This window comes from Solea solea, chromosome 6 (genome assembly GCF_958295425.1).
Source record: "Solea solea chromosome 6, fSolSol10.1, whole genome shotgun sequence".
Lineage (NCBI taxonomy): Eukaryota > Metazoa > Chordata > Actinopteri > Pleuronectiformes > Soleidae > Solea > Solea solea.
Genome location: NC_081139.1, coordinates 9,322,560 through 9,339,617, shown reverse-complemented (window position 1 = coordinate 9,339,617; position 17,058 = coordinate 9,322,560). Strand labels below are relative to the sequence as shown.

Below are 17,058 nucleotides of genomic sequence, written 5' to 3'. Positions count from 1 at the left end.
CACATTGGCTCTTGTTTTGTTTTTGATCTTATAAGTGTTATTGATTATTTTAATGGATGTGATTAGTAACATATCCACCTATGCAAACCATTATATGTTTACTGATTTTCATTGTCTTGACTGGAAGACAACAACGTTTAAAAGGTGTGTGTTGTGTTCTGTGGGAAATGTGCTCTCTAGACGTTTAGGATCTTAACTCTTACGAATTATATTTTCCTATTTTTTTCAGCTGAGATTGGCACAGCACCCTCTGCAATCCTAACCCTCCGGTGGTCTGTAAAGTGGTAGATAATGGATCGATGGAAAAAAAGAATTAGAATTAACACAATTAAAACATGTTGTTCATTTGAATTAGAAGAAGACATTTCAGCCTTTTAAGATGATTTGCAATGTGTTTTAGGCGTCAATAGTATGAGATCTAAAGTTTAAAGGCCTAAAAATGTTCAGCCACTTACCAGCACATTTCAAACAAAGTTATTTTATCTCAAAATCCTGAATTCTCTAAATATTACAGACATTTTATCGCCAAATGTTACTTTTCTAATAATAATAATAATCATTATTATTATTGTTATTATTAATAAAAAAAAATATCTTTACTTTTAAACCTCACCATTCCAGTTGTGACTCTTGAAGTTCAGGTGGCCACATCTGTCAGAGCTGTGAAGAACACCATCCACCAGGGGGCGCTGCAGGGCTCTTTCAATTGCAGCTGTCTGATTCTGGAGAAATGAGGCATCTCTCTGGTTGCTCAGTGTTTTCGTTCATCACCTGACTCTTCAGAGTAGTGATTGGAGACATTTACTAAATGCAGAATCAAAATATAGATAATCAGCATGGAAACTTCACTTGACAAACTAACGGCAAGAAACTAACACCTGGAAGGTTGATCCCGATGTGTCAACACCAAAAGTTATTGGGAGCCACCATGAAAGATGTGTGAAGTGTTTCCTAACTCTCTGGTTCCTCAGCTTCACCAAGCTGGTGTTAATTGACAGGACACACCACACCCAGCAGAACTTTATGGTGCCTCTCACACAAGGAAAGGATGTGATTCTGCAGCTTGAGAGACGGCGTTCGGTTACATTCAAAGCTCCTCTGCACTTTTTTGAGGAGCTGCAAATGCTGAGGGAAAAGAGCCTCTACAAACAAAATCACCAGGGATAGGAAGAAGTGCTCACCAGTCAGGTTGAAGAGAAGAATTTGAAGCTGTATTGAGTACGTTTTGGTTGATTTGTTTGTTGTTGATCTGAAAACAGGCTCTGTCAAGTAATACTGTAGCCGTGTTTCCATCATGGTACAGTTTGGAACGGTAAAGCCCTGGGTCAGGCTTGCGCAGCACAGCGTCGTATCGGTGCAACAGCCATGAACGACGACATCAAACATGACACAACAGACAGCAATGAAGGACATCCAGGAGCCCCTTTTTTTCTTTGTTTGTGACTGTTTGTGTCAACAAGACGTCAAACTTTGTATGAGAATAGACTGCGGGTGTTGAAGAAACACTGGTCAAAAGGGAGTGGCGCTTTTCTGTCACCCAATCAGCCGAGTGTTATGGGTCTATCTCCACCCGTACTGTACCCTACCATTACTCTGGTGAGAACGGGACTGAAAAATGGAACGGTTGGGCCTGGTTATTTTGGTACTGTTCCTAATGGAAAAGCAAAAAAATACATGCCATATTGAACTGAACTGTTCCACTCGGTGGAAACACAGCTTATCAGACCTGATTCAGGGAGTGTTTGTGTGTATTCAGCAGCAGCAGAGGGACATCAAACTGCTGGATGAGCCGGTTGTTTGAACTGTAGAGTTCACTTCTGACACAGTTGCTGGCAACCCGTTTGCTTTACTTGCGCAGTGTTACTTTTGTCTCTGCGTGTCTGGACATAAAACAAATCACTTCCTGTGTGCAGCATGGGAATGTCACTAGGCGACACTAGACTGAGAGGTCATGTGGAGCTGAAAAACATAATCAGCATTGTATGAACTCATTTGACAGGGGTTTGAATGTAACAGTCATTCGATTATATTTAAAAGTTACACACCACTGATATAAATCCAGACAATGTTATGAACACAAAGCCACACAATAAAACTGGGTTGGTACTGTGGTCTTTATTCTCCTGAGCCATTGAAAGGCTGCAGAATGAGAGGAGGAGGAGGAGGAGAAGAAATAGGAGGAGGAATCTGTGATGTTTTTATTGGCTGAGCGTTTTTTCAGACTCCTTTCTGACTGGCTGGCAAAGTGAGAGCTGAACAGGGAATCCCTCAGGGCTCCTTCTGTCTTTGTCTCAGATTAAAAACACAAAGAGCCCAGTCAGGCCTCACTAAACCAGGTAGTACTGCAGTGCCCTCAGACTTGGGGCTGAATTTATGAAGTCATACTGACTGCTGTTTAGTCCACAACTCTCCCCGATTTCTACCTGCCTGTAACTTAGCAGGTAGCTGCAATATTTATCAAAGCAGAGAGAATTCACTGCTCAGCACAAGGTGGTATGAAGGAGCCTCTGTTTCACTGAAAGGCAGAAAGACATTTCCCTTCAGTGGCACGTTGGAGCAAAATCAGGAGGTGAAGAAACCTGTTCATTTCAGTTGCAGTGGGTGGAGAAGGAAAGCTTTGCAATCAGACAAAAGGGAAGTGGATCATAGAGGAGGAAACTGAGGAGAAAAGAAAAAGCAGGAGTCCTTAACTGAAGACGAGACAGGTGAGTTTACAAACGTAGGAAAGAAAGTCAGCATGTGAAAGTGAAGAGTGGGATCGGGTGGCAAATTTAAAAAAAAAATGTTTCAGTGAAAGTTAAAAGTCAGGAGGAGAGTTGATGTTGCTCAGCAGGAATGAGAATAAAGTCTAGACGTTGAAATTGCAGTGGGCTGTGGAGAGCCGGCGTAGCAGAGCAGCGGCAGGAGCGTCTGTGGGCGGGGAGAGAGGAAGTGTGGCCAACAGGAGAGGAATTTAAAGTCCCATTGTTCTGGAGGAGCAGAGGCAGAGAGAAGTGAGGAGCCGAGGAGCGGAACCACTGACTGACGCAGGAAACCATGGACGTGAGCTCAGCCATGGCAAAGGTAGGACAGAAACATTTACATCACACTTTTTCATTAATACTTAGTAGTAAAGTTGAGGTCAAGGGTCAACATTTGGATTTATGTGTTACTTACCTGCCATTCTGTGTCCACAAAAACACCAGAATCTTTAAGTTAGAGGACTGAGAAGGATTTATCCACATCCCTTTTGAAACATCTCACATTTCTGCTCTGTCCCATCAGACATTCAGCCTAATAATCAGACTTTTATTTTGTCATAATTCATTATAATTCATAATTCATTATTCTTTTATTCAGCCTTTGTTCAAGTGAAGTTTATTTCCATTCTTTGCAATGATAGTTTTCAGCCGTTATTAGGCACAGTTACTCTGATAATTTGTGAATGAATGAACTGTGTCCTGTCTGTGCGAGCGTACAAGAGCAAGTTACTGAGTTACTTATTATATTTGAGTTGTTTCATGGGCTTTTGAAAATCAACTGCTCACCTCAGAGTTCACTGCTCACTGACAAACTAGCTGTTGTTAGCAGTGAACTTGTTTTTCTGCTGCTGTTAATTAAAAATTTGGCAAAACTAATGGCTTATAAATTGCTGTTTAAGCTTTTGGCACCGGGCTGCCTATTGTGAGTTTTTCTTTACATATTCAATGAATAAATTCAAACTTTCTGACCATTATATAGCATTTTACAGATAAATATTTAAAATAAAAGCTCACATATAAGAGCAAGACGTTCAATTTTTCTTTAAATGTGTTACATATAGATACATTAACCCCCATACATCATATCTGTTTTAATGTAATGTTACTCATCCAGACTGCATCCAGGAAAGTTGGAGCTGTGTGGTGCAGGAACAGCAGCAGCTGTGATTGACATAATCAGGCACGTACTTGGGATCAAATGACACAAGGACGATTTTCAAGCGATTTGGTCGTGATGACTCATTTTCAACATGCATCTGTCTCACTTTACCAGCACCTTGTAGCTGGTCTGTTTCTGCCTTGTTTCCTTCAGTCGCGATGTAAAACTCCTTGTGTTGCCTGGGCAACATAAGATAAAAAACATTGCCATACTCAGAAGCACAGAGAGACTAGGGAGGAGCTAATGGGCTAAATCTGCATTGTGTGGATGCAGCTGACGATGGTTTGAATGTAACAGATATGAATTTATATTTAAAAGTTATGCACTACAGCTTTAACTTTGGATGAATCTCTAAGGCTCGTTCACGTCCAATTTCTAATTCAGTCAGTAAAAGTCATACATCACATCAAAGACCTGATCCCCCTGCTGGTTCTGCCAGGCATTTGTCTCTCACAGATCCCTCCCTAATGCAGTCTCTGGCTGTGTGTGTGTGTGCAGAGGTCACATCAGTCTGAGACAGATAACCTGACAGATCAGTGTCACCTGTCGAGGGTTTCATCCCCCTCGCCCATGTTTGTACCCGGCTGATGGAAAAGTGCCATCACTAGGTTGGAAATAACTACCCACATACACTGTAACAAACATACCACACTACCAATACCAATACATAACACAGTTTCTGTCTGAGCATTTTCACTGTTTTCATGTTGTAATTCCAAATACATTGAGCTTCGTCAAAATTTAACCGCAGAACTTCCTGGAGTAAAGACCCGTTTCATTATATTTCTTAGGTCTTCTGGCTCTTGTTTTCTGGGACTGGGACAAATTTGGCCGCTTCTTTTGACCATGTGTAAAAAGGCACTGAAGTAACAGGAGCATTCAGAAGTTTGAGGTTGTGGGCATTAGCCCTGTATTCTGGGTTTCAGGACAGTCGGGAGAAGTCCTTGTAGTTAAGGTACAAAAATATTCTTTAAGAATGGAATTTCTTTCTTTCTTTACTCCTTTTTCACAGAATTTGAGGGAAAAATCTTTTTTTAAATCTATTCAGATTTGTATGGGAGTGACAAAAGGGACAAACACCAACTTATTTGTAAAACATTGTCTGAAAACATCAGGGAATATCTAGGATGCCTCATGTACAAGTTGTGGGCTTGCAGGATGTCAAACTGCAGCAGGTCAACTCACCCTTCTCTGACCTCCAGCCTCTTATCTCACAGCATTTCCTGCAGTTTTACATAGCAGACGTGTTTGGAGTTACGCAGCGAGGCTCAGCAGAGTCTGATCCAACATACCCGCCTTATCTGACCACTAAATATAGAGCTGCCACATGTTGCCCTCTTTCTGGGGAGAAAAAAAAGCAAGTTTCATGTTCAAGTTCAAGTTTCACTCTTAAAAACTTCTCAGTCAGAACAATGGTACCTTTCACCATTCAGCAGTTCAACAGAAAAGCTAAAAATAGCAAGGCTAAAATATTCATTGAAGACAAATGCCTTTTTGTTTCAAAATTAAAGCCACAACATGTTGCATATACTGTATTTAAAAAAAACGTACGAGGAACCTTATTTTAGCTGAAACAAAGAAATAAAAAAGTTATTGGAGTTGAGATGTAGTCAACATGATCTGATGTGTCACCTGCTCTTATGAACTCAGATGATTCAGAGCCAGATACTTTTTACTGGCGATCAGGCAGAGGTTAAAACAAAGATTATCAGTCCTGTAAAAATCAAAAGGCAGGCTAAAAAAAGGCAAAGAGACGCTGTCCACAGGAACTGTGAAATACAAAGGCTGGTAAGGTGCAATGAATTAGGGTGAGGAATGTAATCAACAGAACATTTAACCAGAACCAAGCCAAAAAAGTAAAACTACCTGAAATGAGTAAACAAGATGACTCATGACCTTATCTGAGGACAGATGTAACACCTGTGTTTTATTGGGTTTCAGGATGAATAATTTCTGATCTGGCCAAAGAGTCATGGTCTGGTCTCACTGAGTCTCATCAGTGAGTCACTGGTGATTATACCATGAAACAAATGTTATTTTTATTGATTGGATTTCAGTGGCAGTGGAGTCTTATCTGCATGAAGAATATACATAGACCAACTTAGAAAAATGAATCAAATTTCATCAACTGCGGCATTTGATTGGAATGTTAAACTGGCTCCAGTGGGACGCCAACTGTCATAGAATGAAGAAAAAGAGAGAAAAAAAAGAAGGTTGACTGTTGACTCGTGGTTGTTTGGTGACATGACGGGAAACACACTATAAATAAGAGTTGGTGTGTTCCACTGGGATGTAACAAAGTCTTCTTCAGCTGTTTCTGTTCCAGCCGCCATCACTGCGGCCTTTTCAACACGAGCTGATCACCAGTCTGTCCACAGTCGCACACACTTCACACCTTCACTGAACACACTCCTCTGTCGCTCCTCACCACTAATGACCAGCTCTGATATGTTAACTCCAAGAATACTAGAGAGAAGTACCTCAGAGAGCATCACCCTGGGCCTTTGGTAAAGGAATCACACAGTCACCTCTGTCAGTTCATGTGACAGTACATGTAGTCAGTACTTTTGCATGTAAACACACTTGGGGTAATGCACTCACACACTGCTTGAGATGTAGCTCTTGATCCAGATTCCATTCATACTACACGGAAAAATAGATCTAAGTGAGGAAATTGTTTGTTTTTATACAGAAACTTCAATATCTGGTGCCGCCCACTGCAGTGATCTCGGTTCAATGCCACTTTGTGAACACAAAAAATACCTTTGAAAAGCTTAAGGTAAACAGTTCTTTAAAATAACAAATCCACATCAAGATCACAACCAAAATCTAAATATTTCTTTGTTTCATCAAAATGAAATATAACCTTTTAGTTATAATGCTCACTTAAAACAAACCCTCCTTGGTAGAAGTAACAAACATAAGAGGGAGTATCCTTTCCTCTTGTGTTTGTGTTTAGAAAAATACATGGACTAGGGTTGGGCTAATGGTAGCAACAGACTGAATGTTTGCCAAATTTAGTCAAAAGATGACATCACTAACAACAGCATTAAGTTTACTTTTGCTCTGGCTGTGTGTTTCTGTTCATGGTTCTTTATTTCAAGAGGCAAAAAAATGGTTTTTATAGAGTATTTCAACCTTTTTTTTAAAAGCTCCACAAAACCTACCTGCATAATATTGTTTTTGTGTCAACGAATGTCAACTTTATACAACTCTGTTTTGTCCTTGAAGCTCATCCCATTTAGCTGTAATGATGTAATGATGTTACATCTCTGTGAATGTAAACTGACCCTCATGCCCCAAACATTGGTGTTGGGTATAAAGAGGAAGCTGTTGGCAGCTTCTTTGTAGTTTAAGATTCTTCTCACCATATAAATATACAATCTATTGTGTGTATGAATGTCTCCCCAAGGAGAGGTTTGTACTGTAGATACCTGGTGACAGATGGACAGATGGACAGGTGGACAATCCATCTGTCTGTGAGACAAATAGCAGCAGGTTGTGTTAAACAGAACAATTGTCAGGTTACATGCCAAATACAGCACACACACACACACACACACACACACATACATGAGGACCAGCCAAAATGTCCTCACTTCTTAGGTTCATAGGTTAGGTTGGTCCTCAAAAAAATGCCCATATAAGAACACACACACACACACTTATTTCATTTCTTGGATGTTTACCTTAACTCTAAGCATCTAACCACTTCTCAACCTAATTTTCACCTTTATGGTGAAATGACAAAAGCTGAATAATTTCACTATAATCTCTCTCTCTACAGTGTACAAAAGAATATGATCGTGTGAAGATGAAAAATTAAGTGAATGAGGAGGAATACTCTGTGGAGTTGGTCAGCACAGATGATATCACTGGGTGGACCAGTGAGATCATCCACCCTGTGTCTCTGTGCGTTCACGCCCTGGCTCTTCCTCCCACACTCACTGTGAAAATTCTTATTTCCTCTCACATCTTCATCATCACTGTCGTCTCTTCCGTTACCTCTACGCGTGTCTGGCCGTATTTATTAAAGCATCTGTCGTAGTCATTCCGTCTTCAGGTAAAGTTTGTCTTTAGTCAACTGAAAATCTTTCTACAATTGTTTTAATATGCAAAAGGGAGTTTTGAAAACGGATTGTTTATGTCAGATTCCAACCTCCAAGGTCAACAATGAACTTTCATTGACAGTGTTTTGGTGTATACTTAAATTAAAGTCTCACTTTCACTCACTCTGAAGTAAAAGTTGTTTTTGCAAAGATCTCAGATCAAACAGACTTAGATTTATGACCGCTAATTTCTATTTTCTCTCACCTAATGTCAGCTGGGATTAGCTTCAGCTAACAGAGGGACTGTTAAACCTATTGTTATTGTTTTATGTTTATCTTATTGTCAACAGTTTCCATAAATAGACCATGAACAGCAGTGGTCTCTGATTACCTGATGTCTCTTGTATCTTCTCAAAGTAGTGCGTTATGTTGTACGACTATTTGAGCAGCAGATTAATCCACCTTTGTTTGCTTCGGTTGTGCAACAGGACAATGCATGTGGGCTCTAAGTTGTGTTCAGAAACATGACACTCATTGCAACAGTGTTCCTCACTCATGTGGTTTTAATAGGTTTTGGAAAACAGTGGAGCACAGAGGAGCGAGATAAACTCGGCAGTGGATACACACAGACATGTTAGTGGGTTCAAGTCACTGTTTTGTTTTGATCTTTGGTCTGTATATTTCAGATTTTCTAATGCTGTATGCTGCTCTCAGTTCACTTAGATCATCCTCACAACAGCTCCTGTCATTCCCCTTGGTTCATTTGAAAACCAAACAGAGCTTTCTCTGTTGCTGTCTCAGTCTCACATTAGGTCACATAGATATTCTACCTCTGAAGCTTATTATTAAAACAGCAACATAGTCAGACTGAATCAAGATTAAGTCTGACTATGTTGCTGTTTTGATGTGTTATATGCAGTTAATCTTATATTTTGTTGTCACTTTGGCTCAACCCCTGTTGTTTAGTTGTGCTACTGCTAAATTCCATTTTCATGGGATGTGTTTATAGTGAATACACAATATCACCAGACATCAGACTAAACCTTTCCTTGTGTAAATGGTCTGGTAACTCTTCTCCTAACTCAACAAGAAGCATTGTACATCCAGGGTCATCATATACAGTAGACCCCTCTGAAGGGACTGGGCCCCCTCATTGCCAATGTAGTCCAGTAGGTGGTTCCAGATATTGAATGGCCCTTGACCTTTAATGCTTGCAATGTTTGTGTTTGTGTTTTTGCTGAGCATTCATTTCTTGTGCCTCCTCTCAGATGTCTGTAAAGCAGAGAGCAGGAGGTGCAGGAGGAGGAGATGGAGCAGCAGTGTGTCTCATATGCAAAGAGAGTTGCTCTGGATTTCAACCACATTCTTGGAGGTACAAGCATTTTCTTCAAAAATATTCCTGTCTGCTGAAAAATGAAACAAAATGAAAAACAAAGTGCTGGATGCAGTCCCAGTGGTTTCTCCACTCCCACCCGGAGTGAAACATGGTTTTGCATTTGTTAGTTGTTCAGGAACATCAAATTTAAAAAATATGGCATTTGATTCCATCCAAAATGACTATTAAACCGGTCATGGAACATGATTTTGTTTTCTTCCACAGCTCAGTGCTGTTTTTTCTCTCATCACTCCCAATCATCTTCACTTCTCAATGTTACAGGAAGGCCTGTATGACTTGTGGCTGCAGCACGGTCGACCACGCTCCTGGTGGTGACCTCGAGGATGACCACTGCATGGGACGCCTTCTCGCTGAATCGCCCTGCTCCCATTTGACAGCAAAAGTCAAGGGAGGGGGCGGCCTTCGTATGTACAAGAGGAACCGTATGATTGTGACAAATCCAGTGGTGTCACGCAAAGACCCAACATTCAGCACCACAACATACGACTGGGCTCCAGCTAGTCTCAACCAGAAACTGGTGAGAATCACAACGACTGAATCACAGAGCAGACTGCCACTCTGTGTCAGCCATACTTCATAACTATACTGTACATCTGAAGGTGCAATGATTTTGACTTATCATGAGTTAGGGTTAGGGATTCATTTTCTATTAGTGTTTATCATTAGGTTTAGTTTCATGTAGCGAGGCAATCCTAAGTGTTTTACGGTGTTTTAAAACTAAATCATTATAATAATGATGATAACAACAATAATAATAATAATTTTAAAAAAAAAAAATGATAATAAACATTACCATTAATGCAGGTGAGTAGTAGTTCTTGCAGACGTCTCTCTGCAGGGGGGTCTGAAGAGATTTCGGGGATTGCAGTCAAAAAGGAGTTGAAGGCTCAAGATCAAACCAAACCTAATAACTTCTCCTCTGCCTCAAACTTAAGGCCCCATTCATGGTTTTCTGGGCATTGTGTCTTTGCTGTTTTCTGTGCAATCTTACAAAACTGTTGTTGCTGTGCACTAATGTAAACAGGCTCTCTCTGGAGCCCCCTAAAACCTTGTGGCCCCAGGCAGTTGCCTGCTCTGCCTACCCTTCCTGCCTCACTGCAGTCTGGTTTCCATTAAAAAATGGGCTCAGCTATGTTTTAGGTTAGACAGCCTATAATTATGATGATGACTGATCTCTGCAGTAGCGGGGGACATTTCTGTGGTTGGATAGACAGAGCTGACACTGGCAGTGTTCTCCAGATCTGTCTCTAAAATCTTCAGCATGTTGTTTGTGTCATCCACTGTGTGTTTGTATCTTGCTGCTGCTGCACGTTAGTCACGATCTTACTCTGATGCAAGCGACTGACAACGCACAGATGTGTCACTGACAACACCTGGCGTGTGTGTGTGAGGACAACTGAAACACAGGCTGAGAACCATTACCTCAAAGCAGAAGAATGGCATCCTGCCATGTTAGTGAGGGAACTATTGTAAATCCATGTTTTCTTGAAGGTTCAGACTGAAGGGAGGGCCAGCGATGTCTCATGTTTTAAACTTTTCCAGAGTTTAAGTTGGTTTCATCAGAGTATTGCAGGACCATTTTGTTAATGGTTCACATGCAGTGTCTAAAAATTCCTGAGGGAGCTCCTGAGATAACTGTGACTCAATACGTCATGAACATGCTTGGAAAAACAGATGGATTGCAGTGTTTGTCTCGTTTGAGTACACGTCTGACACTCAAAAATGCTCAAAAGAAGCTGTATGTGAACAGCCCCTTAAATTGCATTAGTTCTGATTTGTTTCTTTTGGTTAGCACTACATTCTTGTTACCTGAACTGTAATTTAAAACATCCCCCACACCCCTCTTAGGCTGTGCAGTACATGGAGCTCATCCCGAAAAGTCGGCGGCCAGTCTCAGGGACGGATGGAGCTTCAGAGCGACGCAAGCAGCTCCTCAGCCAGCTCCCTGTCTATGACCAGGACCCCATGAAGTGTCAGAGCCTGGCCAGTGAGGAGGAGGTACAGGATCAAACACCTGCTATTACTCATACTCACAAACAACACAGAAAACATGCTAACATTACAATGTTTATGCTTATGTGTGGGTAACCCATTACCCACACTACACACCACAGCACAATATTACTAATATCAGACACTTAAATTAACTTTCAGGTGATGTAAAACACTGACAAAATGCTATTTTCTTGTTGTTGGTTGACTGTAACTTCTCCAACATCTTCTTGCAGATTTCCTCTATGCTGCTGTTTGTGAAGAACTACAAGCAGGAGGTGCTTGGAGTCGCGGAGGTGGCCTTACCTGGTGAGGGCACAGCTTTGAGGGAAGCAGCCATTCAGAGGACTGCAAAGGAAACTAAGGATCGCAGCAACAGTGACAAGAAAGATGCTCTGCAGCACCAGGACCACGGCTCGACCAATAGCTGCACCTCCTCCTCTGCTGGTTCTACTAACGGCACAGATGACGGCACTAAGAAGGAATATGTAAGGAGATAAGGCAACAGAAAATTTGATTGTGGTTCATTTGGTTGCACAAACAAGAAAAACACATCCTGGTTCAGTCTTTTTGAGGAATCTCCTCTTTTTCTCAGGAAAGGTTCTGTGGTCCTATCATTTTACTATATTAACATCAATATTGGGTCCACACGGTTGGTGTAGTGGTTAGCACTCTTGCCTTTGCAGCTAGAAGGCCCTAGGTTCTTGACCTTTGTCGGAACAAGGGTCTTTCTGTTGAGTTTGCACAGTCTCCCTGTGTGTGTGCGTGAGTTTTCTGTCTGTTTCTCCCACAGTCCAAAAACATACAGATTTGGGGAATATGCTAAGTGACCGTAGGTGTGAGAGTGGATGGTCGTTTGTCTCTTTGTGTCCCTGTGATTAACAGCTGACCTGTCCAGGGTGTACTCTATCTTTCAGCCCTATGTCAGCAGGGATTGGCACCAGTGGAGGATAAAGCGGTAGAAGATGGAGATTGAATCTTAAAAATAACTCTCTTAATAGACCTTAATAACCATTCTGCTTAAAACTCTCATGGTGCTGATCAGGTTTAGGACTACAGGTTTGCCATTTACTTACAACAGCTAAACTTGATCAACAGCCAGTGACTCACATGTTGATTAGACGCCTTCATGTGTCCTCAAAAAGATGAAATCATATCTGTCTTTTAAATTGCACTCTTAAATGATTTTGGACTCCTACATCTAATAGATATCCAACCCTTTCCATGTTGCACTCTAGCATAAATTATCACATTCCTATCAGACTGTGTAACACTGCAATCTCCACCAAATGCCTTAATAAGACGTTTCTGACCCAAAGTAAATCCACAGCACATGAAACATGTCTTGTGGCTCTGGACACAGTAATTTGACGCATAATTTTTACATCCTGTTCTCTCTGTCCTCTAGCACTGCACTGGTTGTCACAAGGAGGTTGCCAAGGAGAGTCCAGCAGTTTATGCTGAGCGTGCAGGTTACCATAATGCACTGTGGCATCCCACATGTTTCGTATGTTCAGAGTGTGGCCAGGGACTGGTGGACCTGGTCTACTTCTGGTCCAACCAGAGACTGTTCTGTGGACGACACTACTGTCAGACGGTTTGGCCGCGATGTGCTGGCTGTGATGAGGTGAGACACGGCAGTGAATTGAGTAGACAAGATATATATCCAACACAGGAATGTATGTAATCTGGAATAATGTATGGATGACCGTAACCATTCAATACCACACTTCTATGCAATCTATGCTCTAAACCAGGTTTTACTGTATGTACTTTTTTGTACATAAACTAACACTGACACATCACATTGCCACGTTTTTTTTTTTTACCCTTGAATTTGAGTTTGTTTTCCAAACGCCACCTTCAATAATGATATAAGACCTAGCACCTTTCTACAAGCACAGGTTATGTAGCTGTATTTGGGGCATGTTCATGTATACACTCACAAACCACAGGTCTTTTGCTGTTGTAGCCTGTCTGCTTCAAGGTCTGACGTGTTGTGCGTTCATAGATAATCTTCTCCATACCACGGCTCTAACTAGAGGTGATTTGAGTTTGTGTTATCTTTCTGTCTTTTCAAATCGGTCTGGTCATTTTTCTCTGACCTCTGGCGTCAACAAGGCATTTCCCAGATAACTCACTCAATATTTTCTCTTTTTCAGACCATAGAAATAGATGTGTTTAAAAATCCCAGTAGATCAGCTGTCATGTGATTGGCTGATTAAATAGTTACATTAGCAAGGTGTACCTATAAATACGCAATAAGAGTGGTATAAAAGTAATTACATGAATGTGACTTTTAACTATGTATTCTCCTTCTTACTCCCCTTATCGCTCTTCCCTCAGTTAATCTTCTGCCAGTCTTTTCATGCTTCAGAAGATGGACGGACATGGCATCATCAACATTACTCCTGCTGGAAGTGTGGGCAAAGCCTGGAAACTCCCTGTCAACACCGAGACACCGACACCGTGGAGTCTATTCGACACAATGTGGGGTAGCGTTAGACGTTAGAACTGCATAATGACTGACCATAGAGGTTCTTCAGATACAGTGAATCAGTACTGAACAAAAAATGTCAGACAAGACAAAAAAAAGTTGTTGTTTTTTTACATAAAATAAAAGAAATAAGTAATGAAAACTTACATTATACAGGATAAGTCATCAAAATGCCCAACTGATTTATTGGTGTTTAAAATACTTAAGAGATTTAGCTTTAGTTGTGGCACTCAGGCACTTCTTTAACTCCAATGGGGTCTTAAGTACTACTTCTTTGCCGACACAAGGTGTTTAAAGTACTTTAAGTGAAGCAAAACAGTCAGTCGATTTATTAGCACTTTAAGTACCTCACAGTGATGGGTGCCAGGGGAGCTGATTTCAGCCTGGAGTTATTCAGATAATAAACAGATCACACATTGGCGGACCAATATAAATGAAAATGAATAAACTAATACGATGATTAAAGAAATAAATTATAATTTATATTTATTAATCAGACAATTTGCAAAGCAATATAAAGTCAAAGTCTTTAGTGACTTTCTTGGTCCAGAACTCACACGACTCACACTGTTTTCTGTAATCAGGTGTCATTTCAAGATTCTCTTTTTTTATTATTATTTAAACAGACAATAAAAATGTATCTCGTTTAAATCAAGTTAAAGGAAGTTTAGAAGATATAGGCAGAAACTTAGATTTGCTGGAAAATGTAGCATAATCATTATTACATTTACAGGTAAACAGAAATCACCCAGTGTACTAATGTGGAGACTTTCATATTTGTGTTCAAAGTCAAAATTTGTGAAGTCAGTGAAACTCCTAATTATTTTATCTTACATGGAGAAGTATCATTTTTAAATTACTCTTCAATCCTAGAAAATCGGGTTTGTACAAATTTGTGTTTCACCTATAACACATATTTTGAGCAGAAACAACCTCATTGTTTATCTCACACCCAAGAGAACTGGACAGGTGGAAGGTTGGAATAGTCATAATCAGTTATTAGCAGTTAGCATGCAACAGCTGATCATTTGTTCATCCCCCACTGCTTTTAATACAAACGTATGATTTGATATGTGATTATATTTAATTTCCTTCTCTTCTATTCCTTGTGTGCTGTTACAGTTAAACTGCAGATTTGTTTGATGATTTAGCCTCTGGCTGCTGCTGCTGAGCACTGCTTCATGTTTCTTTACGCCTTCACTTATATCCTTGATAAAAATGTAGCAAAGGTTTGAGAATCCGAGCAGGTCTGTATGGCAAAAGTAAGTTCACAAAAAACTGGATACAGTGTAAAACAGGAACCTCTGAAATGTAATATAAAGTGAAATACACACAAAGATATGATATATATATATAATCTCTGTGTAAAATCATAAACAAGGATTTCTCAAAAATCTGCTCTGAGGGAAATTTGTTTTTGTCAGTTTTGAATTAAAAAGTTGAACGCAACTGTCAACGAATTGTGTAGTGAAACTTTGGTGTCATATGTAATGATAAGATAGATTTTAACATGGTAACTTTGCTTTGAGTGTTTACATCATCAGATCAACTCTAATAAACCTAATTCTGTGCCTTGATATGTATATCAATATAACACTATGTTCAATAAATATAGATTGCATTGTAGTCTTTGCTCTTCAATCTGTACTGTCTATCAAGTGTTCTTAGCTTAGCTTTTTAGAAAAATTTAAGTTTTCTTTTTCATTTTACAAATTAAATGTTAATGTACACACTGTAAACCAGTGGCAATTACAATAACTCTGATGGGACATAAAGCAGTGAGTACAGATGGTATTTGTAATCTGGTGCCATGGAGGCAAACATTGTATGTTCAGGCTTTTTTTTAATTGCACTGAAGGAAAAAAAAGTCAACACAAAGCCAATTATGTTTTCCTCTGTGAATAGTGAATGGCAATGCATATCCATGATACTTTTCAAAGCGAGTGTGTCTTGAACTGTTGGGATGAATATTATCATTATTATTATTATTATTATTATCCCACGCATGGTTATGTTTGAATGCTGTTTTGTCCTTTGTATTTACATCAAAACTGTCACATATCACAAGATATTCTCCTGCTGCTCGTGTTTCCACAGCAGGATGGACAAGAATAAAAATACATTCTTACTAAACCTCTTGTTGTGTGTCACCTCTTCGGAGAGAGAGAGAGAGTGAGAGCAATCATTCAATGACAGGTGATGATTTTAACATCCATCCATTCATCTGACAGCCGTCCACTCTCACACTCATGGTCAATTTAGAGTATCCTAATCCCCAAATCTGGTCTGCGGGAGGAAAACCCATGCACACGCAGGGAGAACATGCAAGCTCCATGCACAAAGACCCTTGTTTTCTGACCATCTCAAACTAAACGACTTAAGTTGAAATTTTACATCAGTATTTTGTCAAAATATTACAAATTATATCATTAAAAATATAACATTAAATAATGTTTTGCTGTTATATCTGACACCCTGTGATGGACTGGCGACCTGTCCAGGGTGTACCCCACAATTTGCCCTATGTCAACTGGGATTGACACCTCATGTGGAGGATAAAGCAGTGGAAGATGAATGAATGAATGAATGAATGAATGTTATATCTGATTAAGAATGAATTATCTTTTACTACTTAACCTGTGCAGGGTCACAGAGCGAGAGCTGGAGCCACTCCCAGCTGACATCAGGTGCAGGTCCACCTTGAACAGATCACCAGTCCATCACAGGGTTAACGTGCAGTGACAAGTGGCCGTTCACACACACTATCACACATACATATCAGTTTACAGACTCCAGCTGACCTATCACCCTGTGTGCATGTATCTGGACAGGATGAAGCCGAGAACATGCACAACACCACACTGAGTCACACACTCAGTCCATCCAGGATTCAAACCTGTGACCTGTGACCTGTTTTTGGACAGTAACTGATACAATTCAGTTTCATTTATGACATCAGTCAAAGATCCTAATATCACTATTTGTGTGTGTGTGTTTTTGTGTGCTGACCTACTCCATGCTGGAATGTGAGATATTTCTGTGGTTTCTCGTCTGCCGTTCCTGAGCAGTTGCGTCACTCAGCTGACTGTCTGACAGCTGTTTCCTGAACCATGAACGAAAAGCCAGAAAAGGATATTTTTAGTTCCAAACTGAGACAAATTTATTTGGTTTGCTAGGTATACTTATTTAATAGCACACTTCGTCATGGGGGAGGATTTGAGGAG

The 17,058-nt window shown here is 40.2% G+C and overlaps 1 protein-coding gene across 1 annotated transcript; it reads left to right on the top strand.

Moving 5' to 3' along the window:
- The first annotated feature begins 1,936 nt into the window (after window positions 1-1,936).
- lmcd1 (LIM and cysteine-rich domains 1) lies at window positions 1,937-15,967 on the top strand. The gene is made up of 8 exons (XM_058632611.1): window positions 1,937-2,705; window positions 2,868-3,063; window positions 9,218-9,321; window positions 9,607-9,862; window positions 11,194-11,343; window positions 11,574-11,825; window positions 12,746-12,964; window positions 13,684-15,967. The coding sequence occupies exons 2-8, from the start codon at window positions 3,037-3,039 to the stop codon at window positions 13,834-13,836; spliced, it is 1,161 nt and encodes a 386-aa protein (XP_058488594.1). The 5' UTR covers window positions 1,937-2,705; window positions 2,868-3,036; the 3' UTR covers window positions 13,837-15,967.
- Window positions 15,968-17,058: the final 1,091 nt, after the last annotated feature.

Bases quoted from the DNA above. Each gene is read 5' to 3' on its own strand.
- lmcd1 (XM_058632611.1), top strand. From the start codon at position 3,037: ATGGACGTGAGCTCAGCCATGGCAAAG. The intron at 9,863-11,193 runs GTGAGAATCACA...CACCCCTCTTAG, and splicing joins CTAGTCTCAACCAGAAACTG to GCTGTGCAGTACATGGAGCT. The intron at 11,344-11,573 runs GTACAGGATCAA...ATCTTCTTGCAG, and splicing joins GCCTGGCCAGTGAGGAGGAG to ATTTCCTCTATGCTGCTGTT.